We start from the raw sequence: 20,206 nt of genomic DNA on the forward strand, positions 1-20,206 counted from the left end.
AAGGCCCTTCTTGTTGGGCTCCAGGGAGTTGGCAAAGTATTGTCATCAACGAATAGAAGGAATTTGACTTGGGTTCAAGTTTTACCAAGCGCTGGTGGGGGGTTTTCCTTCCTGCCCATCCCCCAGGAGTGAGGGAGGGAGAGACAGACAGACAGACAGACAGACGGAGAGGGAGAGAGACCTGCCGGCAGCTCGCAGAGGTCACCGTCGAGCAAGTCGCGCAGCCTGTTCGGCGGCAACTGCGACGAGCGGCTCAACACAGACATCTCCCACTTCGACCACGCAGCCGCCGCCCGGGCCATGGCGTCCTGACGCCAGAGGCGAGAGAGCGGTGTGAGGGCTCGGACGCCGCCCGCCCCATGGCACTCTGAGGCAGAAAGACCAGCTGAGCAAGGCCGTGCGGGTGAGAAGCAAGACAGCGGTGGGCAAGAGAGCGGTGGGAGGGCTCGGGGGAGGAGGAGGCGAGTGCACGCGCTTGACACGGCCAGCAGGGGCCTGCTCGGTGTCACGCGGCAGCAGGGGTCTGCTAGGGGGAGCGCTCGGTGGAGTGGCTCTCTGCGAGGGCGAGTGGCGAGCTGCTCGACGAGCGCTAACGACTGTCCCACTACATGGCCTCCTTGCCAAGCTCCTCGTGTGAGATATGGGGAGATGCGGGGAGATGTGGGGAGATGTGGGGAGATTACATGGCCTCCTTGCCAAGCTCCTCGTGTGAGATATGGGGAGATGCGGGGAGATGTGGGGAGATGTGGGGAGATTACATGGCCTCCTGCCAAGCTCCTCGTGTGAGATATGGGGAGATGCGGGGAGATGTGGGGAGATGTGGGGAGATTACATGGCCTCCTTGCCAAGCTCCTCGTGTGAGATATGGGGAGATGCGGGGAGATGTGGGGAGATGTGGGGAGATTACATGGCCTCCTTGCCAAGCTCCTCGCGCAGCGCCGACGCGTACCACCGCAGGAATCGGCCCTCGTCGCCGTCGTCGTTTGGCGGCGACGGCTGCTGCTGCTGCTGCTGCTGCTGCTGCTGCTGCTGCTGCTGCTGCTGCTGCTGCTGCTGCTGCTGCTGCTGCTGCTGCTGCTGCTGCTGCTGCTGCTGCTGCTGCTGCTGCTGCGTGCGCTCTGTGTCGCAAGCGGAGGAGTAGGCGTGGAAGCCGTCGGGGATGAGCCGCCTGGTTCATTCACAGCCAAGCATCGTTACTTCAAGTCATCCGGAGGAGGCGTGGAGGCCGCCGGGGGGGAGCCGCCCGATGCCGCGGTCGCCAAAGAGCCAGAGCACCTCCTTGGTGCGCATCAGGCAGACGGCGCGCAGCACCAGGGCGCTCACCTTGGTCGGGTGCCTATCGCCAGGCTCTCTTCCCTCCGCCAGCCTCCTGCTGTCTCCTCACGGCGCTCACAGAGGGCGAATGAAATGAAATTAAATGGGGTGCCTGGCTGCGTACGCCAGGGCGAGGGTGACGCCCCACGACCCGCCGAGGACGAGGTCCCACGTTTCGATGCCGAGGTGCCTGCACCCGAACAGAGGCGACTCGAAGGGGAGAGCTGTGGGCCGGGCCAAACTCGCTGCAAAACACCTGCGCAGCGCCTCGCAATCGGCGACCAGGCTGGGCGTGTCGTTGCCCTCCAAGGAGCCGCGAGGCGTCGACTTGCCGCACCCGCGCTGGTCGAAGAGGACGACCCGGTAGTGGGTCGGGTCGAAGAACCCGGCGTGCCGCCGCGCGCAGCCGGCGCCAGGGCCGCCATGCAGAAAGAGCGCCGGAACGCCGTCCGCCTTGCCGTGCAGCTCGTAGTAGAGCGTGTGCACGGAGGAGACGGCGAGGTTCCCAGTGGTGAGCGGCGCGCCCACGGGGTATAGCTGACGCATCACGAGCGCGCGCAGCGGCGTCGGCCGCAGTCGCCGACCGCGGGTGGCGCGGACGGCGAGTGTGTGCGGGCAGCCGATGAGAGAGAACGAACCCACGAGGCTGCAGCCGGCGAGGACGGCGAGGATGGTTATCGGAGCCATGTAAATGTGCTGTTCGTGTGGTGGTGAGGCGGAGTAAAGTGCTCAGCTCGACGTCGCGAAAGGGCTGCCGCGCGGGCAGGAAACCGATTGAAGAACCGACAAGAATTCTTGGAGGTCCACCTTCTAACCCTATAAGTCCCACCGCCACCAGTTTCCGACCGTCCCACCGATTCGGTCGTTTGCACCACCAGCTCCGCCCAATGGCCAAGCGACGGCTGAACCCGGACGAGATTCGAGCGGCCGTGGAGGCGGGACACCCCCCCAGCTCGGTCAACTACGAGACCGACAAAAAATGGCATGCCGGGCAGAATCGCTGGCTCGCCAAATGGAAGCAACGCCGGCTCCCCGACAGCGGGAGCAGCCGGCGGGACCACTGGGGCGATCGAAAGCAGCAGCATGCGCGGCTGCTGCGGGCGGCGGAGAATGAGTCATCTGCCTCCTTGAAGCGCCAGCGCAAGGCCGCAGCGACACCTGCCGTGTCTGACACATAGCGGCCGTGTGCACGCTGGCCCGTCACGGCTCAAGAGGCCAAAGCCGCCACCAGAAGGTGGCAACCAGCAGGCGTACGAGCTCGCCATGGGCATGTATGGTATTGCTCGCGACACCCGGAGCAAGATGTCGAGGCGGACCAAGAGCGAAGACGCCGAGCGCAAGAGGGATGCGCGAGCGATCACGGCGATGACGACAAGTGCGAGCATTGGTTCGGCGACTACACAGAGCGCCGCTGCTGGAGCTGCCAGTGCCACCTCCAGCCAGACGGTTCCTGAAGCAGGCATGCCGGGGGTGGCTTTGCCTCCCATCCCTCCCCGCCCCACCCACCATCACCACGCGGCTTCCCCATGGTGCATGTGCATGTACATGTAGGGCCGCAGGCAGTCAAGGCCGCCAAGGAGCGAATGGAGAGGGAGCGCGAGCGGTCGCAGCGGCGGCGTGATGTGGCAAAGCTCAAAGTTAGACAAGCTATTATGAGGAACGCACGCGGATTCGGCGGCTCGATGAGCAGGTGCTCAAGGCCGTCGATGAGGCGCTGCGAGATTCTGACTATTGGCGGACCACTGGCTTCTTCAGCAGCGTGCGAGGGGATAACTACTATGACCATTGGCTGTGCCTCGCAATCAAGGAGTAGGCCGCTTCGCATGAGCCGGATGGCTCGCAGCAATGGGATGGCTGTCGGAGACTCCGTGCGGCTGCGCGATGCGGTTTGCCAGCACTGTCGACAGTCGGATCCGGTGGAGGATCAGTGAGTTACCCGCTTACTTGAGGAAAACAGCCAGGAGAAAAGGCCACACGCCGAAGGTCCCACACTAGTCAAGCCCTGATACAACAAAAAACCCCATGCCGTGCCGCGCCTAGACCGCTAACTCGAGCGAGCCCAAGCAGCCGGGACGCTCCTCTCCACCGTGATGCTCCTCGCCATCATCGTCACCACGACGTGGCTGCGGACGGGCGTCGCCCACGACATCGTGCGCCCGCTCTCCAACGTCGCCGAGATCCCTGCCTCGCCTGCCAGGAGCGGCGTCAAGCTCATCGCTGGGCAGGTGCGCGGGTAGAGCTCTCCACCATACTCTGCCGCGATCCCGGCTGCTGCGAGCACGGCGCCGCCCGGTGCGCGCGACATGACCCCTGCCGTTCCCGCGCACGCAGGTCGCCGAGGAGCACGTGGAATGCCAATGCGAAAACACGACGAATGTGCGCGCGCCTGCCGCCGCCATGCAGCCCTGCCCCTCCCCGCCGTCGATTTCGTCGCCGTCCGTGCGCGCGCCGCCGTTCACTCCGCCGCCGCCGTCGCCCCCACTTCCGCCGCCCCCGTTTTGCGCCTCGCCGCCGCCGCCGTTCTCCTTTTTCCCGCCGCCCGCGCCTCCCTCAGTCGCGCGCGCGTGCGGCTCGCCTGCGTCGCCGCCGCCCCCCCTCTCGCCGCCGCTCCCCTCACAGCCTCGTACAAGGGTGCCGCCGTCGGCGCCACAGCCTTGGCTCGCCCAAACGGTGACCCTCCCCCATCCCCCTCTGTACTCGAGAATTCAACCTTGGGCTGGGTCGAGGACAGACACGTCCCCAGCTCCCCACCTTGCAGGATTTTGCAAAAGCGAGGGTGGAGGGCGCATCGTCGCGCGGAGAGGACACACACACTCACACACTCAAGAGGGCTGGGCACAGCGCACAGGGGACAGGGCACAGGGGATCTCTCTCGCATAGGATACACACTCGGCGGCACGAGGGCAGGGCTGGGCGTCCTATTTGTGCTCCCCCCCGGTTAGGTTAGGTAGAAAGGTGAAGAACAGCCAGGCTCGGACTGGACACCAACGCAGTACGGGTGGACGCTAGACAAACTGTATCGCGCGCCTTGCGGGGCAAACACAAACACGGTTGTAAAAGGCGTGAACCGCGCCATTCGCTTACTGACTCACTCACCTCCTCCCTCCGCTCATGGCCTCCCACCGCATCGGCGCCCGCGTCTCGGGCCTCTCGCCAGAGCAGCTTTGCGACATCATCGAGGCGCAGGCGGGCGCGAGCGCCGCCGCGCTGCGCGTGGCGGAGGAGCGCGCCGCTCGGCTCGTGGAGCAGCCCGAGTGGATCCTCTCCGAGGTCCTCCTCTCGCCGGACCTCGCCTCGCACATCCTCGCCCAGCTGCCGACCACGGAGCACGCCGTCAAGGGGGCATGCCGCGCGTGGCGCCGCGGCTGGAAGGAGACGCTGGCGAAGCGCCGTGCGGAACCGCGCCTGCTGGTGGTTGGCGGCATCGGCACAGACGGCGATTACCTCACTTCGATGGTGCGGCACGACCCTGCCTCAAATGCGTGGGCGGAGGAGGACCTGGCGCCGATGCTGACGGCACGAAAGGAGTTCGGCATGGCGGTGCTCGACGGCAAGCTATACACTGTGGGTGGCGAAAGTCCCGAGGGCCTCAGCCTCAACTTGGTCGAGCGGTACGATCCAGCGACGAACGCGTGGGAGGCTGCTGCACCATTGGCAGGCCCGAGCCACAACCAAGGGGAGGACCCAGATGACATCGGGAGGATCGGGCACGGAATGGCGGTGCTCGACGGCAAGCTGTATGCGGTGGGCGGCGACAACAGCTACGGCCTCAGCTCGGTGGAGCGATACGACCCAGCGCAGGATGCGTGGGAATTGGTGGCACCGATGGCGACGATGCGGGACATGGTTGGCGTGGCGGTGCTCGACGGCAAGCTGTACGCAGTTGGCGGGTACGGGCCTAATGACAACGATTTGTTTGCCAGCCTGAGCTCGGTCGAGCGATACGACGCCGCGACGAACGCGTGGGAGGCGGTGGCGCCGATGGAGTCTGCTCGGAGTGCTTCTGGCGTTGCGGTGCTCGAAGGCAAGCTGTACGTTGCGGGCGGCTACAACGACGACGGCTACCTCAGCTCGGTCGAGCGGTACGACCCGGCGCTGGACGCGTGGGAGGTGGTGGCGCCGATGGCGACAGCGCGGGCTCATCTCACTGTTGCTGTGCTCGACGGCAAGCTGTACGCTGTTGGCGGCGAAGACGGCGACGACTACCTCAGCTCCGTCGAGCGGTACCACCCCTCTTCGAACGCGTGGGAGGCAGTGGCACCGATGGCGATGGCGCGGACATGCCACAGCGCTGCCCTTCTCTGAAACGCCGGTGTCCGCTGGACGATCTTTTTTGAGCTGTCGTGTGCAGTCACCCGCTCCTCTCTGCAGTCTCGATTTAAAACCACATAACACCCCGCACTCTTTTCCCTCTCCACACTCCAGATGTCCAGTCTCCTTGTGTAGGTGTACCCCATGCATTGCTACCAGAGGCTAAAGCCGTATGAGCCGTACGCTAGCTCAGCTCTACTGCTTAGCCACCAGCTACCGCTTCACCTCTCGCGGCAACTCGTGCAGTCGCCCCCCTCACCGACGCGGTTCCGGTGTGTCACTTCCGCGAGGGAGTGTCAGTTCCGCGAGCATGTCACGCGATCGAACCAAGGCCCAAAATCGCCGCCCTTCTGTCTCCCGTGTGCACGCAGGAAAACCTTCAAGCGGCGACGTAGGGCGTGCTCTCCCGTCCTCCCTCCCCATCGTGGCCCTCGGTGACGGCAAACAGCGGTCCGGAGAGCGCCTTGACGGCACGCGTGGGGGCCACCAGCAAGCCCACCGCCGCGGCAAGCGCCGCTGCACCGACCGAGGCGAGTGCGTAGAGGAGCAGGGAGCGCCCGGGCGCGGGCTCGGGCGTCGCGTCCAAAGGCGAGGGTACCGCGCTGAGCGTCGGGGCGCCGACGGGTGGTGCACCCCCCTCGAAATCCTCGTCTTGCAGCGTCATGGCTAGGAGGAGAGGGTGCTCGAGCACGCTTGGCTCGGGCCCCTTCACCGGCGCATCGTCTGGCGACTTCGGGTTGTAGTATGGCGAGTTGGTCACGTTTGAGCCGGGCTGCCCTTTGCACCAGTCGCACTGGTGGCACGAGCTGGCGTAGCAGTGCGAGGGCGACTTGCCGGGCATGTGCACGTCAGGAGTGCACCAAGACTCGCACTTGCTCAGCGCGGGGTCAAAGTGCGTCTTTGGGAGAGGGATGGCGCCCGGCTCTGCACGCACCTGTGGCGAGGCGGAAAGGCGGTCGCCTCGCCAGGGGAGCTCACGTGTTGGCATGTTTGGGCAGCGGGCCTGGTGCCACGCCGACGGATTGGACCACGGCTCCAGAGATGAGGCGCACTCCGAGTCATTCTTGCCCGCAAAGCCCATCTGCATCTGTTGGGCCAGGACAAGGCATGTACGTATGTTGAGAGGGAGAGGGAGGACGAGGTTCTCGACGCGGCTGCCGGCCGGTGAGCAGAGGCCAATCTCAGAGGGGCGGCCGATTGGGCGATGTGGTTCGCGATGGCGCTCGGTAGGGGACAGATCGCACCATCGAGAAGGCGGTGGCGTGCCAGTGGTGGTCGGACGAGGGCCGCTTGAGCAGGAGCTGGAACATGATGTCGTAGCACCTGCCGTGCGTGTACTCTGGCAGGTCGACCTACAGTGGAGAGCTCAGGCAGGGCTCAGGCAAAGGTAGCGGCGCTTACAGCGTGTGCACCGCTGCAGGGCCGACCCATTGCGAGTAGGGGCAGTAGTTGGGGAAGGCGGGCGCGTTTGGGTAGAGCGTCTTCAGCAGCCAGGTGATCCACCAGTGCTGCCACGAGATCATGGCCGTCGCACCCGCGGGCAAGCCAAAGATGTATTGCACAAACCGCTCGGTGTCGGCCATGTGCACCTGCGGACGCGGACGTGTCGGACGACCGTCACCATCGGACCAGGCTACTGTGCTGGGGTGCTAGCCTGGCCAGCGACCGCGTGGGGAGCAAGGGCGAGGAGGCAGTCGTCACGTTGTTGCCAAGGTGCAGGCCCAGCTTTTTTGCGAGCGGCTCGATCGTTTCGTACGGCCGCACCGACTTTGGTTCTCCGTGCGGCCCGATTCGCAGGCTCGAAAGGAGGTGTGTCGGCGGCCCCAGGGGAAAGGCGAGCGATGGCGTGACTTTGGAGGCGCACTTGGCAATGTATTGGGCCCGAGTGTGGCCTGCGCAACGAGCAAGGGTGTCACCTCTGCACGGGCTTGACGACGAGTGGTGTGGAGGGCAGCTGTGGGCACCGTCAGGAGCAAGGTGTGGGTTGGCCTTGTCGTCTGTCCGCTCTCCATGTCGGATGAGGTTAACGATCGCCCACTCGGTCGCGCTGCAGCCCGCAAACAGGGAGGCCAGGAGGACGCGCATCGTGCACGCAGACCAAGAGTAGACTCGTCACGAGCAGGCGACACTGGTGGGTGAAGTCGCGAAGTGCTGCACCCTCCCGTCGGCGTCGCAATTATAATGAGTTATTGGGACGTACCTTTGGGGTGTTTTTTGTGATCTGTGAGCTGTGATCTGTGAGGGTCCGCCCGCAGGCGCATTTTGTATACCGAGGCGTTGCCCGGTGCTGAACCTGTCGGACCTTAAGACAGCATTGTAGATCCCTGGGCGAGGGTCGTCGCGGGGGAGAGCGAGGGCGCGGTATATCTGTCCACTGAGCACTCTGTCGTGTCGGCGCGGTCAAACCACATCCCACCAGAGTGGTGGGCAGGTTCCACGCGTTCAATTGGACGTACTATTTCTTCTTCACACAGCTCGTACGGTAAAATTACCAGCGCTGCCACACCGCTGCGCCCTCTCCTACTATCATATCGCGCCCCAGTTCCGCAACTCGCTCTCGGCTGTGACGGCCCGCCGCGAGACCCCGCGAGGGCGAGAAACGCTGCTCATCGGAACGCCGCATAATCCCCCCCAGTCGCTGGCGCCGCTGCTGTGGAGCCCCTGTGGCGGCGAGCGAACAGCGCCGCCGCGACGACCCAGCCGGTGGCAGCCATCACCCATGGAACAGCCGCCATCGACGTGGCCGCAGGGCCTCCACCTTCGACGAGCGGCGGCGGTGCCACGGAGGTGCCGCGTGTGGTGAGGGATGTCACTGGGTTGGGAGCGCCCTCGGGTAGCACACACCGGCCGGTAGGGCCAGGGAGGCAGCTGAGCCCATAGTCCGCGCCGCCTGGCAACTCGCCAACCTTTGGCACGGTGAGACCTGGTGCTCGTTTTGGACCGCGTAGTTCCCGTCAAAGTAAGCATAGGTGTGCGCGACCTGCTTGACGAAGCCCGCCGGCTTGGTCAGACTCTGGCCGGGCAGTGGTTCGTAGGTGGAGCCACGCGACTTGCCGACAAAGCGCGGCCAGTCCTCGTCGTCAGGCCACACGGGCCGCCATGCGGTGGCGTTGTCCGACAGGTCATGGTCCTTGGCAGGCACGTAGCTGATCCGAGGGTCCTGCAGGGCGGGGCGGGGCGGGGCGCTATGGGCCGACCGCAACGGGCTCGCCCGACAGCGCGGGGCTGGTGCGGACGCGGCGCAAGGCCCGAGCGGTGCGGTGATGGGAGATGCGCACTGACGAGCCGGCGCCGTCGTCGCTGTGGGAGACGATGACGCTTCCGTCCTTGGTGGCGCCCTTGCCGGCGGCGTACGCCGTGCAGGCCTTGGCAGTGCCGAGGCTTGCGGCTAGAAGCGCGATGAACACGCGGCGCGCGAACATATATGGTAGTGGGGGGGGGGGGAGCAATCGCCGCCGACCGACGTCGGTCGGACGCACGTCGCCGCCGAAAATCCGCGAAATTCTTTTGCGGAGAGGGTGTGTTATGTAAATTCTTTTCCATTTTCCTTTGAGCTTAGCCTTCGATGTAATGAAACAATGCAAGGCGGACATGGCATATCGCTCTCGGGCTCACAGACATCCCTCACACCCGCCGCACACCCGCCGCCCCCCCGCGCGCCCCACCCCGGATAGGGTAGCTCAGAAAAAAATCGCGTCTGCAATGCTCACACCCACGGAGAAGGGGCAACTCCGTGCACTGACGGTCGGCCGCCAGAAACCACGCCTGCGTGGATCGCGTCACACCAATCCTCGCTAATACCCAACGCGGCCAAAGGATATCCACCTCGAGAACCTCGCATAGCGGCCACTCTTCGCACTTCGGATCGCTGGTCGAGCGACCCGGGGGATGCCCCGCGCGCCTGACCCAGGCGCGAAAACGAATCTGCGAGGCGTGGCCGCTCACGCGGCCCGATGGGGAGGAACGGGGCGAGCTCCCTCCAACCCACCCGCGCTAGGTCTCGGGGGACGAAGGGGTCACACCCGACGACCTCGGGAACTAGCCGGGGCAGTCGGAGAAGTGGCAACTCCGTGCACTGACGGTCGGCCGCCAGAAAACACGCCTCCGTGGCTCGGGTTACACCAATCCTCGCTACCCAACGCGGCCAAAGGATATCCACCTCGAGAACCTCGAGAGAACCTCGAGAGAGGTAGCACAGAAAAAAATCGCCCCGCAGTGCGGAACCTCCTGCAGGGCAGGGCCGCATGCTCTTCGCGACCACCCTCCTCACGATCCGGACGCCGCTGCGAGCTCCACCCATCCGAATGCAGCTCAACAACATGATTCGAACCCTTATGGGCGGCGGCGGCGGCAATGGCGGCGGCGGTGGCATTGCTGTGTCAGCCGAGCGCCTTGAGGACGCTGCGCCGTCGTGGGAGGCGCTGGCCGCAAAGCTCGACACGGCCTCGACGGACGACGAGCGCGCCTTCCGGCAGGACCTTGAGTCCGGCCGTGCCGCACGCGCCTGCTCGCTCGCGTCGCAACGGCTGTTTGACCTTCCGGACGGCGAGGCGCCGAGGCTGACGCTCTTCCGCGACACCGCTGCGTGGTGTCCGTACTGCGAGAAGGTATGGCTCGTGCTGGAGGAGAAGCGGGTGCCGTATGAGGTGAAGAAGGTCAACATGAACTGCTACGGTGACAAGCCGGCCTGGTTCTGGGCGATCCAGCCGTCGGGAGGGATCCCCGTCGCAAAGCTTGACGGGCAGGCGAGGCCCTCCACTTCCCAGACACCCCACAGTCACCTCCCACGTCGCAAAGCTTGACGGGCAGGCGAGGCCCCTCCACTTCCCAGACACCCCACAGTCACCTCCCCCTCCCAAAGCTTGACGGGCAGGCGAGGCCCTCCACTTCCCAGACACCCCACAGTCACCTCCCAAGATCCCCGCACCGCTCGCACACAACAGTAAACGGACTCCGCGGACCGGCAGGTGATCCGCGAGTCGAACGACATCATCATGGCGGTCGAGGAGGCCTTCCCTGACAGGAACGCTGCCGGCACTCCCACACGCCTCGTCTCTAGGGCCCACGCCTCTCTTTTGACACGAGGAGCTGCTGCTCGCACAGGCCGCTGCTGCCGCAGGGCGACCCGCGCGTCCGCCCGCTGCTCAGCCTCGAGCGCGAGCTCTTCTCTGCCTGGTCCCGCGATTAGCCGAGATTAGCCGAGATTAGCCGAGCTCTTCTCTGCCTGGCTCCCCCTCCTCCCATCCCTCCTCTCCATGCAAAAATGCGTCAAGGAGGACTCCCTCTGTGGCCGAGTAGGTTCCGCTGGCTCACCTCCTCCGCGTCCGAGGGCGCACAGAGGGCCAACTTCGAGGCGCTCCTCCGCCGCGTGGACGGCGAGCTCGCCGCAAGCGGCGGACCGTACTTCCTCGGCGCGGATCTCTCGCTAGTCGACTGCATGTTTGCGCCCTTTCTGGAGCGGATGGCCGCGTCGCTCCCCTACTACAAGGCGCTGACGCTGCGGCGCAACGACGGCTGGCCCCGCATCGAGCAGTGGTTCCTCTAACCCTAACCCTAACCCTAACCCTAACCCTAACCCTCTAACCCTAACAACCCTCTAACCCTAGGTTCCTCGCGATGGAGTCGTGCGCCTCCTCGAGCGGCAGGCGCCTTAAGGCTGTGAGCGGCGTCTCTTCACACCTGCAGCTGTGAACAGGCGCCCCTCGTACCGGCACGTCCAGTCCGACTTTTACACGCACGTCCACGACCTGCCGCCGCAGGCGCCACCACACACACGCCGCGGTCGTCTCCCGCAGACCACCACCACGCCCCCGTCACACATGCGCGCCACCACCACGCACCTCGGCACCGCCCTCGCCGGTCTCCCTCGCCGGTCTCTCACCCTCGCGCGGACGGCGCCTCAGATCGGGCGCTGCCAGTCGGTGCCGGAGGCGGAGGAGTTCGCCGCGGAAATCGACGGCTCGGACGGGAGCTGGTCGCTGCCGCTGCCGGAAGACGACGGCTCGCTGCTGCAGCCGCTGCAGGGGCTCGGCGCCGGCGCCGACGCGGCGCGGAGCGAGTAGGCGGCGCGAACGCCGCCTCCTCCACGGGGCACACCGTCTCTTGGGCGCGATCGTCCTCTGTTTAGGCGCGGCGCGAGGCGGCGGAGCGGCTCCTCCACAACCACGAGGCGATCGGCCGCTTCGCTGCGCGCGGCCTGAGCGCCCCCGGCGTGCCTCCCGCCTCGCAGCCGCTGTGCTCCCCCCCTCGGCCGCTTTTCACTGCCGGGAGAGGTGACGAGCAGGCTTTCCGCCCGTGGCGGCGGAGCTGTCCGACCCGAACGCCGCGCCCGCCGAGGAGGCGCTGCCGGTCGTGGATGCGCTGCTGCGGCACACAACGCACGCCCTGCTCGACGGCGAGGGCGACGCGGGCGCGGCGGCGCTCTCGCCCGACACGCTGTCTGGCGGCATCGAGCCACGCGCCGCTGCCGCGAGCCTCGGCTACCTGCGCGACCGCATCTCGGTGCCGAGAGACATGAGCTACCCGGCGGCGCGCCAGCTGCGAGCCCACCTCAACGGTGTGATCGAGGGCGTCGGCGCAAAGGCCGCGGCGGCGGCCGCGGCAGCCTCGTAACAGGGACCAGACGTAGCCATGTGAGGACCGAGGAACAGCGCAGCGAGGTCAGAGCCAGCCCGGCATCGCGCACTGGGCTCCAAGGAATCACAACTTTTGGTGCATTTCATTTTGTCCGACTCGGCCTGTCGTTGGGAGTTGTAGGTCGGGTGTCTCTCTGCGGGGAAGATCTCGGAGAGTCGTGGCCTCGTAGGAGAGAGTCGCATGATCACACACATGGACACATGCCGCCGCCCCCGCGCACATGCGGCTAGCGGCTTGCGGGGCTCTCTTGAGAACTCGGCTCTGGCTGAGGTCATGGTGACCAACAAACGGGTGGAAATGTCGGAATAGCCTTCCCGTAGGAGCCAGAAAACGGCTCGCACACCATGTAAAAGCTCTCAGCGAGCTCTCTCGAAGCCACATCTCAGTTTTCGAAGCAACTTCGCGGTTGAAAAGTTAGTTATGTTGCGTACCAAAATCGCGTGAACGCACGGCAAAACAACGAACTCGCCGCTCGATATGGCCTCCCCGCCGCCGTCGCCCAACCCTTCCGAGATGCGGCAAGACCACTTTTGCTGCCGGGTGGTACTGGAATTCCGATCACACCGAGAAGGCTTGCGACGCAAGTGCATGCGGGATGTCGGTCACCTGCCACCACTTACTTGCCAGCGACAAGGTTGCCGGGTCCATTGACGCAGACTTGCTGGAGATTGAAGAGGTGCTCGGCGTGCGATACTGCGATCCGAGCCAGATGACTGCGGTGGCGCTGAGGAACCCTGTCGATGAAGACGACGAGCGCTTAGAGTACCTCGTCTCTGGCAGGTTCGGCAGTGGTCCCGACGACTGTGGCTTCCATTCTGTCGCTTGGGTTTTTCACGGCGATGCTGGACCATGCAGGTGCGGACACGGTCAAGTCAGCGATACAAGAGTACAAGGACCGGCTGGATAAGGAGTTCACGGAGCTGGCGAAGGCGTGTGACGAGGCTGATGATGAGTAGCCGCACCAGCGCAGCGCAGCGGCGGAGTGTGCGACCAGGGCCGGTGGTAGACAGTGGACGCGGTGAGGCTGCTCTCTGAGCAGTGAAACCAAGCCAAGAGGATCATGAGTGTAATCTGGGTCATTTGTATCACAATATCACCACACCGCCACGCTCGCAAGGGCCGCCTAAGCGCCTAAGCACCCTAAGCACCCCCCGCTTAGGCCGCTTAGGCGCTTAGGCGAGTGACGGCCGGCAGCCCGGGGCCTGGCGTGCCTCCCCCGTGGACTGAGCGCCTGGGAGAGCCACTCACGGCCGGCGCCTCGCTAAAGGCTGTCCCGACATCCACTTGATCACCATGACCTCAGCCAGAGCCACTCTCCGCCGAAAAATGTCGCATATTTACACCCCATACGCACAAGACTCAACACCGGTCACCGCGGCTACCGCACGAGGGAATGGGCAGACTCAGTAGCAGACTCAGTAGTCCCAGACGGACTTCATGAACCGCATCGCCCAGTTCTGGTAGCCCTCGAGTATCACAAAGGCGACGAGGATGTACCTCACCCCGCTCGTGATCGGGTGGCCCCCGTGCAGCACCCCGCTCGCGTGGCAGCACACCTAAAATGGATAAGGGGCGCGCTGGAGAGAGAGGTGTGAAGAGCCTGGCGGGGAAGGCGATGGTAGGGAGAAGAGGGCACGGCACGCACGTGGCCGCGCTCGATCGGCAGCGCCTCGCCGAGCCCGTCGAACCAGGTGCCGCCGCCCTCGTACTCGCACCGCTCGTTGAGCGCGATGTTGAAGGAGACGACCGAGCCGTCGCGGTGCGGCTTCAGGTGCGTCTGCCCTCCCGCCGCGTCATATTTCACTATGAACGCGTCCGCCACCCGCAGCGCGCGCCAGTTTGGCAAACTCTCCTCGAAAGCGGCGCCGAGCATCGGGTAGATCCGCTTGGGCAGCGCGTCGGTGTTGAGGAACCAGCGCGTCGCGGGCAGCTCGGAGAGAGGGATGTCAATTGTCGGGTGGTTAAAGTGCCGCCTCGACGTCCAGCCGCCCTCGCGCGCCGCCCACTCCTCCGACTCTGCCACGATCGCAGCGCACTCGGCCGCGCTGAGGAGCGGCTCGGTGGTGGTGTGGATGAGGCAGTCGCCGTCCGGGTGCGGCACGTGCGAGGCCAGGGGCACGCGGCGGAGCGGCGCATCAGGCGCAAGCGGCTCAAAGAGCTTGATCGTCTCCTTGTAGGCCTGGTTGTGCCGTTCGGAGACGAGCGCCGGAGGCGCGCAACGTGGAGGCCGTGCCGCTCGCAGAGCGAGCCGCGGCGTGAGAGCGAGGCCCGACGAGAGCGAGAGGAGCAGGCCGAGCAGCATGCTGCAAATGTCCACTTCCACCTTCTCTCGCGTAGAGTGGAAAAAGAAATTTGCACGCGCCTGACACGACACTGGGCACGGGACTGGCGCGCACTGGCAAAAAAGAATTTAATGAGTAAACTCCCTCGGTCAGACCCCCCCCCCCCCAGCAGCAGGGGCGGGGGTACCGAGAGCAGTGACCTAGGCGGCAGTGACCAGTGTGCGGCCGCTCTAGGGGCCTAGACGCTAGAGAACACAACACCCCTCTCCCTTTTCTCCCGACCCAAAATGGTTTTTTTGATCAAAAGGACCGAGACGACGTGTTGTACATGTGCATGTGCATGTACATGTGCATGTGCATGTGCATGTGCCTTGCCCCCGCCGGCGCGCCTCGCGCACCTTCGCGCTCACCCTCCCTGCTCCTCGACCTTCTTGGGCAGCAGCTGGTTCAACAGGTCCTCGCCGTGGCCCAGACTGCCGGAGGCTCCACGGCCCCAGCTCCAGACAGCGCCGTCGGCGGTGAGGGCGAGGCTGTGGTGGACTCCCGCCGAGACAGCGACGATGTGATGGCCAGGAAAGGCCTCGACCTTCTTCGGCAGCAGCTGGTACTGCGAGTCGCCGTGGCCCAACTTGCCATAGAGTCCGCCGCCCCAGCTCCAGACGGCCTCGTCGGCGGTGATGGCGAGGCTGTGGGCAATTCCAGCCGACACAGCGACGACGCGCTGGCCAGCAAAGGCCTCGATCTTCTTTGGCAGCAGCCGGTCCTGCTCGTCGCCGTGGCCCACCCGGCCAGAGTCTCCATCGCCCCAGCTCCAGACGCTGCCGTCGGCGGTGATGGCGAGGCTGTGAGCACCTCCAGCCGCCACGGTGACAACGCGCTGGTCAGCCAAGGCCTCGACCTTCTTCGGCAGCAGCCGGTCCTGCGCGTCGCCGTGGCCCAACCGGCCGTTCCCTCCATGGCCCCAGCTCCAGACAGCGCCGTCGGCGGTGAGGGCGAGGCTGTGGCGGGATCCAGCAGACACGGCGACGACGGGCCGCCCCGCCAAGAACTCGATCTTCTTTGGCAGCAGCTGGCGCTGCTCGTCGCCGTGGCCCACCTTGCCAAAGATTCCATCACCCCAGCTCCAGACGGAGCCGTCGGCGGTGATGGCGAGGCTGTGCACGGCTCCAGCAGACGCAGCGACGACGCGCCGATCAGCCAACGCATCGATCTTCTTGGGCTGCCGCTGGTCCTGCGAGTCGCCGTGGCCCAGCTGGCCAAAGCCTCCATCGCCCCAGCTCCAGACAGCGCCGTCGGCGGTCAGGGCGAGGCTATGGCCGACACCAGCCGACACGCTCGCGGCGCGCTCGCCGCCCAGCTTCGACGGGAGGCGGGTCGGCGTGTTGAGCCGCGTCGCACCCTCGCCGTGCCCGAGTAGCCCTGGAAAGCCTGCCTCACTGCCGCACGATGAGAGCCGCCCCTCGCCGTCAATGAAGACACTGTGCCGCTTTCCTGCCGCAGCCCTCGCCGGCGGGTTGGACTCGCACAGCAGCGCAGAATAGCACAGCCACCGCACAGCGCAGGTCTCGCCCTCTGGCTGCGCCGGCAGCTCGAAGCCGCGCTCGTGCGCCCACAAGCGGATGCCCTGCTCCGCGAGCGAGTGGAAGAGCAGCGAGACGGCCGCGACGCGAGCGATGTCGGCGGGGTCGCAGCGAGAGAGGGCGCGCTCGAGGAGGTCCGTGGGGAGGTCGAGGAGGCGGGCGGGCGGCGGCGTGTCTGGCGAGGGGGCGGCGGTGGCAGCGGAGGCGAGTCGGCGCGAGCGGCGGCGACGTGGGGTGGACATCGCGAGAAAATGCGCCGCGCTCGCGTTGCGCAGCTTGGCCTGTACGAGGGTTTCCGGCAACCCAGAGGGAAACCAGAGGGTCCCCAGCACTTTGCGTTTCCGGAAGTTTCCAGGGAAACCAGAGGGTGTTTGGTGCTCCATTCTGTTTCTCTCGAGTTTCCCTCGGGAAACTCGCGAGTTTCCCTGACTGAGTCTGAGAGCTGGTCTGGGGCAAAATCTGGGGCAAAATTGAGGAAATCGGCACGATACCCAGGTATTTTCCAGGTATACCGGGGTTTTCCAGGTATACCCGCAAAATACCCGGTATTTTGCCGATTTTGGCCCCAAAACAGCCTCAGACACGGCTCAGAGCCCCCCCAAAATGACGAATTCCACGGAGTTTCCCCGGGGTTTCCCGAGGAAACTAGAGGGTGTTGTAGGGAAACGAGCAGGAAACACGGAAAGGAAACCAGGTAGGGTGCGAGAGGAAACCCTCGTACAGGCCAATGCGCAGCTAACAGAGCGAGTTCGCGCTGCGCTAGGCTCATCATCAGACGGCGAGTTCGCGCTGCGCTAGGCTCAGTACGGCGAGTGCGCTCTGTGGACAGAGGCTCTATGTGGCCTGTGTGCGGCCTGCACCGCTCTATAGGCTCTCTTGCGGGGATTTTATCTCTCCGACCCCTCCGAGCTCTCCACCTCTCCCAAGCCCTCACGAGCCCTCCTATGGGCAGCGCGTGCCGCGCCGCGGCGTCCCCTGGACACGACCCGGTCGCCGGCGCGGGGGGTCGCCTTGAGACCAGCTAGTCTCCGCTCTCTCACACTGCTCACTCACAAACACTAGAAAAGGACAAAGAATGGTCTGCTTTAAAGAACCCCCCCCCCCAAAAAACTCAGTCAGGCTGCACAGGCCGGGGCCTCCAGTCCCGGCTGCGAGGCGAACCAGGAGGAGATGGCGGACTCGTACTTGGCGGAGGCGGCAAAGGCGGCGGCGGCGAAGCTGCGCCGGAGCGCGTGCGAAGTCGCGCCGTCGTACTTCTTCATGTCCGCGATGATCTCGCCGTAGCGGCTCGGATCGACGCAAACCGTCACCGCCTTGTGGTTCTTCGCGCTCGAGCGCAGCATCGAGGGCCCGCCTAACGTGCCCACCACACACTGCTAAAAACTTGGCTTCGCGGCCGCCCTACACCCCGCCACGGCAGCCCCGCGCCAATGTCAATGTTTTCGATGCACGTCTCAAAGTTGGAACCCTTTGCCACCGTGGCCTCAAAGGCGTAGAGGTTGACAATCACCAGGTCGATGTTGCCGATGCCGTGCTCCGCCATGGCCGCCTGCGCGGAGAGAGTGCACACGGCGGCAGCCGGTAGGAGCAGTGGAGGGGGCGAATAATCGTGGTGCCGGGCGGTGATCGTGGATCAGACAATGGGCCCTTCCTCTTTGGCGATAAATCCGCCGGCTCGCGCCACATTTGACTCCGTTGACGCGTGCCGGTGCCGTTGGCACGGGGGCAAACCCGCAGGGCGGGGTTTCTTCAGCTCCACGTGAGCCGTGAGATTGAGGGCGCAGGGCGCGGCGCGCCTCGTGCGCCGCGTTGCCACGGACACCAAGGAGGCCGCCATGCACCTTGGGGTGCAGCGTCTTCACGCGCCCGTCGAGCATCTCGGGGAATCCAGTGTACTCAGACACATCCTTGACCGGCATGCCTGGAGGCGCGGTGCGGGCGGAGATGGAGAGGCGGCCATGCGCCGTGCCCTCTCCCTCCCTCCCTCCCTCCCTCTCTCTCGGCTGGCACTGGCGCACCCGCCTCCCGGATTGTCTTGGCGGTGCCGCCGGTGGAGAGCAGCTCAACGCCCTTCTCGTGGAGGAATTTGGCGAGCTCGACGAGGCCAGTCTTGTCCGAGACGGAAAGAAGCGCACGCTTCACGTGCACCAGGTCAGTGACGGAGCCTTCCACAGACGCGAGAGTGGGCGCGCCCATCGTGCTCGGGTGCGGCGGAGGGGCAAACCGACGGCCCGGAGCTTCCGTTCCGGGCGGTACCATTGGATTGGGGAATCAAACTCATCAAACGCCCCCCCCCCCCCCCACCCAAAAGACACGAATCTCTCCATCCCAAACTGTCACTCCCCTTTCTCCCGGGCGCGCGCGCGGGGGCGGCGGGTGTGCGGGATGTGCGCGCGCGCGTCGTGAGTGGCGGCGCGCGCGCGATCTCCGTTCCCGGGCACGCCGGTCGCAGTGGCATGGGCTCCCAGGCTCAAAAGCGCTCCCGTCAACAGCGAGCGAGCGCCGCCGCTGCTCCTCCTCCCGCCGCCGCTCACCGAGACTCGGTGCCGCCGTTGTCTCCACCGCCGCCGCCGCCGCCGCCGCCGCCGCCGCCGCCTCGCGCCTCGCCTCCGTCACCGCCGCCCTCCATCTCGCAGCGGCGCGTCCCTCTGATGGCGCGGGCGCCTCGCTCACCGGCGCCTCGCCGCCCCCCCCCCCCCTTCTCGCGCCGCTCCGCTCGTGGCCGCCGCCTCCCCTGTCAATCCCGCCGCCTCCCCTGTCATCCCGCCGCCCGCACCACCGCCGCCACCGCCTCGCGCCTCGCCGCCGCCGCCACCGACCGCCCTCCCCTGCGCCGCTGAGCGCGGTGCAGGGGGTGAGCCCCCGCTGCGCAGCCTCACCGCAGTGCACTGCGCTCTCCGCGCCCCTGACGATTAGTGAGGAGGTGGTGTTGCACAGCATGGAGCTCGGCGAGCGTTTAGCGAGCCCCGCAGCTAGTTATGATAAAGAAATAGAGCACGCAACCCCTGCTTGGGATAGGGCTCCAACCCGACAGGCAGACCCCGGCAGACCCCGCCCCGCTCGGACTGGGTCGACTGGGGCACGGTGCCATCGCCGAGGCCGACATAGAAAACGCCTGGCGGGACCACGGCCAGCGCGCCGGCGGCGATTTTTCGTGCGGCCCGTTTCCCTCCAACCGCTCCAGCGCCTCCGCTCACCTCCTCGTGGTGCTGCGCGGCCAGGCCTTCCGCACGGGCGGCCAGCACTCGCGGAGAAGCGCCGAGAGCGGCAGCACTCAGTGGCGAGCGTTGAGAAGCGTGCGGTCACGTGTCCTGCTTCCGGCGGTCCGTCAGCCACGCCGCCACCATGCGTCACCACCCACCACCTCCACCTCATCGCCAGCTCCGCGCTCCAGGCGCGGTCTGGCTGGGCCTGCACCGTGTTGGTCGACGTGGTCGCGTCCGAGCGGCATAGCGCCGCTCTACGGGCACGCGCTGTCCACGAGCTGCGCGCGGCGGCGGTGCGCGTGACATCGCAGCTGCGCGCGAGCCAGATGCTCTCGATTGCCTATACGTTGCAGTGGGCGCTCTCCCATCACTTGGGCGAGGGAGGAGCTGCCTCCTCCTCCTCCTCCGAGCTGGACGCTCAGCCGGGAGAGCAGCGAGGGCGGACCGAAGACATCCGGAGTTGGAGCTGCCTCCTCCTCCTCCGCGCTGACCTCGAAGTCAAGGCGCTGCCGTTGCCGCACCCCGCGGCGCTCGGTTGCCGGCTCCGTGTCCCGTTTGAGACGCTCGACGGGCGCGGCGTCGCCGGCGCAGCACATCTGGCACGAACAGCGTCAGCTCACCCGTCCCTGCGGTGAAGAACAGGCGCGGCGTCGCCGATGCGGCGCAGCTGGTGCCGTGGTGCCGCTTTGGCGCCTTTTTCGCGGCGGTGGCGCGGCGGGCGGCGCAGGCGCGCGGCGGACGAGAGACAAAATAACGACAGCTGGAGCGACAGGATGGGAGAGGGGCTACACTTTGGGCGCTTGGGCCCGGCTATCCCTGCCCTCCCCCTCGCTGTCTTGCCGTGGCGCTGATCAGGGTACTGGCGGCGGCAGGTGCA

The 20,206-nt window shown here is 66.0% G+C and overlaps 8 protein-coding genes across 8 annotated transcripts in view; 1 reads left to right on the top strand and 7 right to left on the bottom strand.

The window, feature by feature from the left end:
- Nucleotides 1-302, bottom strand: part of EMIHUDRAFT_229689 (hypothetical protein) — a gene marked incomplete at both ends in the record, with an annotated part of 2,216 nt that extends 1,914 nt beyond the window's left edge. The window contains one exon of the mRNA XM_005785902.1: nucleotides 182-302. Within this exon, the coding sequence (XP_005785959.1) occupies nucleotides 182-302 (121 nt within the window). The remainder of the gene's footprint in view (nucleotides 1-181) is intronic.
- A 901-nt stretch (nucleotides 303-1,203) lies between these two features.
- On the bottom strand, nucleotides 1,204-2,001 carry EMIHUDRAFT_229690 (hypothetical protein; the record flags this gene model as incomplete). The annotated part of the gene is made up of 3 exons (XM_005785903.1): nucleotides 1,204-1,336; nucleotides 1,439-1,504; nucleotides 1,571-2,001. 3 exons carry the CDS (start codon nucleotides 1,999-2,001, stop codon nucleotides 1,204-1,206), a joined length of 630 nt encoding a protein of 209 aa, XP_005785960.1.
- A 4,003-nt stretch (nucleotides 2,002-6,004) lies between these two features.
- Nucleotides 6,005-7,710, bottom strand: EMIHUDRAFT_229694 (hypothetical protein; the record flags this gene model as incomplete). Its single annotated transcript, XM_005785904.1, has 6 exons — nucleotides 6,005-6,549; nucleotides 6,604-6,712; nucleotides 6,870-6,977; nucleotides 7,053-7,214; nucleotides 7,327-7,517; nucleotides 7,590-7,710. The coding sequence occupies 6 exons, from the start codon at nucleotides 7,708-7,710 to the stop codon at nucleotides 6,005-6,007; spliced, it is 1,236 nt and encodes a 411-aa protein (XP_005785961.1).
- Nucleotides 7,711-8,231: 521 nt separating this feature from the next.
- Nucleotides 8,232-9,047, bottom strand: EMIHUDRAFT_229695 (hypothetical protein; the record flags this gene model as incomplete). Its single annotated transcript, XM_005785905.1, has 3 exons — nucleotides 8,232-8,453; nucleotides 8,549-8,755; nucleotides 8,904-9,047. The coding sequence occupies 3 exons, from the start codon at nucleotides 9,045-9,047 to the stop codon at nucleotides 8,232-8,234; spliced, it is 573 nt and encodes a 190-aa protein (XP_005785962.1).
- Nucleotides 9,048-9,897: 850 nt separating this feature from the next.
- Nucleotides 9,898-12,215, top strand: GDA1 (glutathione dehydrogenase). The gene is made up of 7 exons (XM_005785906.1): nucleotides 9,898-10,370; nucleotides 10,593-10,676; nucleotides 10,745-10,800; nucleotides 10,924-11,160; nucleotides 11,321-11,363; nucleotides 11,529-11,672; nucleotides 11,753-12,215. The coding sequence occupies exons 1-7, from the start codon at nucleotides 9,930-9,932 to the stop codon at nucleotides 12,140-12,142; spliced, it is 1,395 nt and encodes a 464-aa protein (XP_005785963.1). The 5' UTR covers nucleotides 9,898-9,929; the 3' UTR covers nucleotides 12,143-12,215.
- A 1,369-nt stretch (nucleotides 12,216-13,584) lies between these two features.
- Nucleotides 13,585-14,563, bottom strand: EMIHUDRAFT_467791 (hypothetical protein; the record flags this gene model as incomplete). The annotated part of the gene is made up of 2 exons (XM_005785907.1): nucleotides 13,585-13,817; nucleotides 13,907-14,563. The coding sequence occupies 2 exons, from the start codon at nucleotides 14,561-14,563 to the stop codon at nucleotides 13,677-13,679; spliced, it is 798 nt and encodes a 265-aa protein (XP_005785964.1). The 3' UTR covers nucleotides 13,585-13,676.
- Nucleotides 14,564-17,382: 2,819 nt separating this feature from the next.
- On the bottom strand, nucleotides 17,383-18,256 carry EMIHUDRAFT_44787 (hypothetical protein; the record flags this gene model as incomplete). Its single annotated transcript, XM_005785908.1, has 4 exons — nucleotides 17,383-17,477; nucleotides 17,531-17,672; nucleotides 17,944-18,044; nucleotides 18,142-18,256. Coding segments are annotated over 4 exons (453 nt in total), but the record flags the coding sequence as incomplete, so codon positions are not given.
- A 316-nt stretch (nucleotides 18,257-18,572) lies between these two features.
- On the bottom strand, nucleotides 18,573-19,100 carry EMIHUDRAFT_363975 (hypothetical protein; the record flags this gene model as incomplete). Its single annotated transcript, XM_005785909.1, has 1 exon — nucleotides 18,573-19,100. A coding segment is annotated over exon 1 (262 nt), but the record flags the coding sequence as incomplete, so codon positions are not given.
- Nucleotides 19,101-20,206: the final 1,106 nt, after the last annotated feature.

This window comes from Emiliania huxleyi (genome assembly GCF_000372725.1).
Source record: "Emiliania huxleyi CCMP1516 chromosome Unknown EMIHUscaffold_157, whole genome shotgun sequence".
Taxonomy (NCBI): domain Eukaryota; phylum Haptophyta; order Isochrysidales; family Noelaerhabdaceae; genus Emiliania; species Emiliania huxleyi.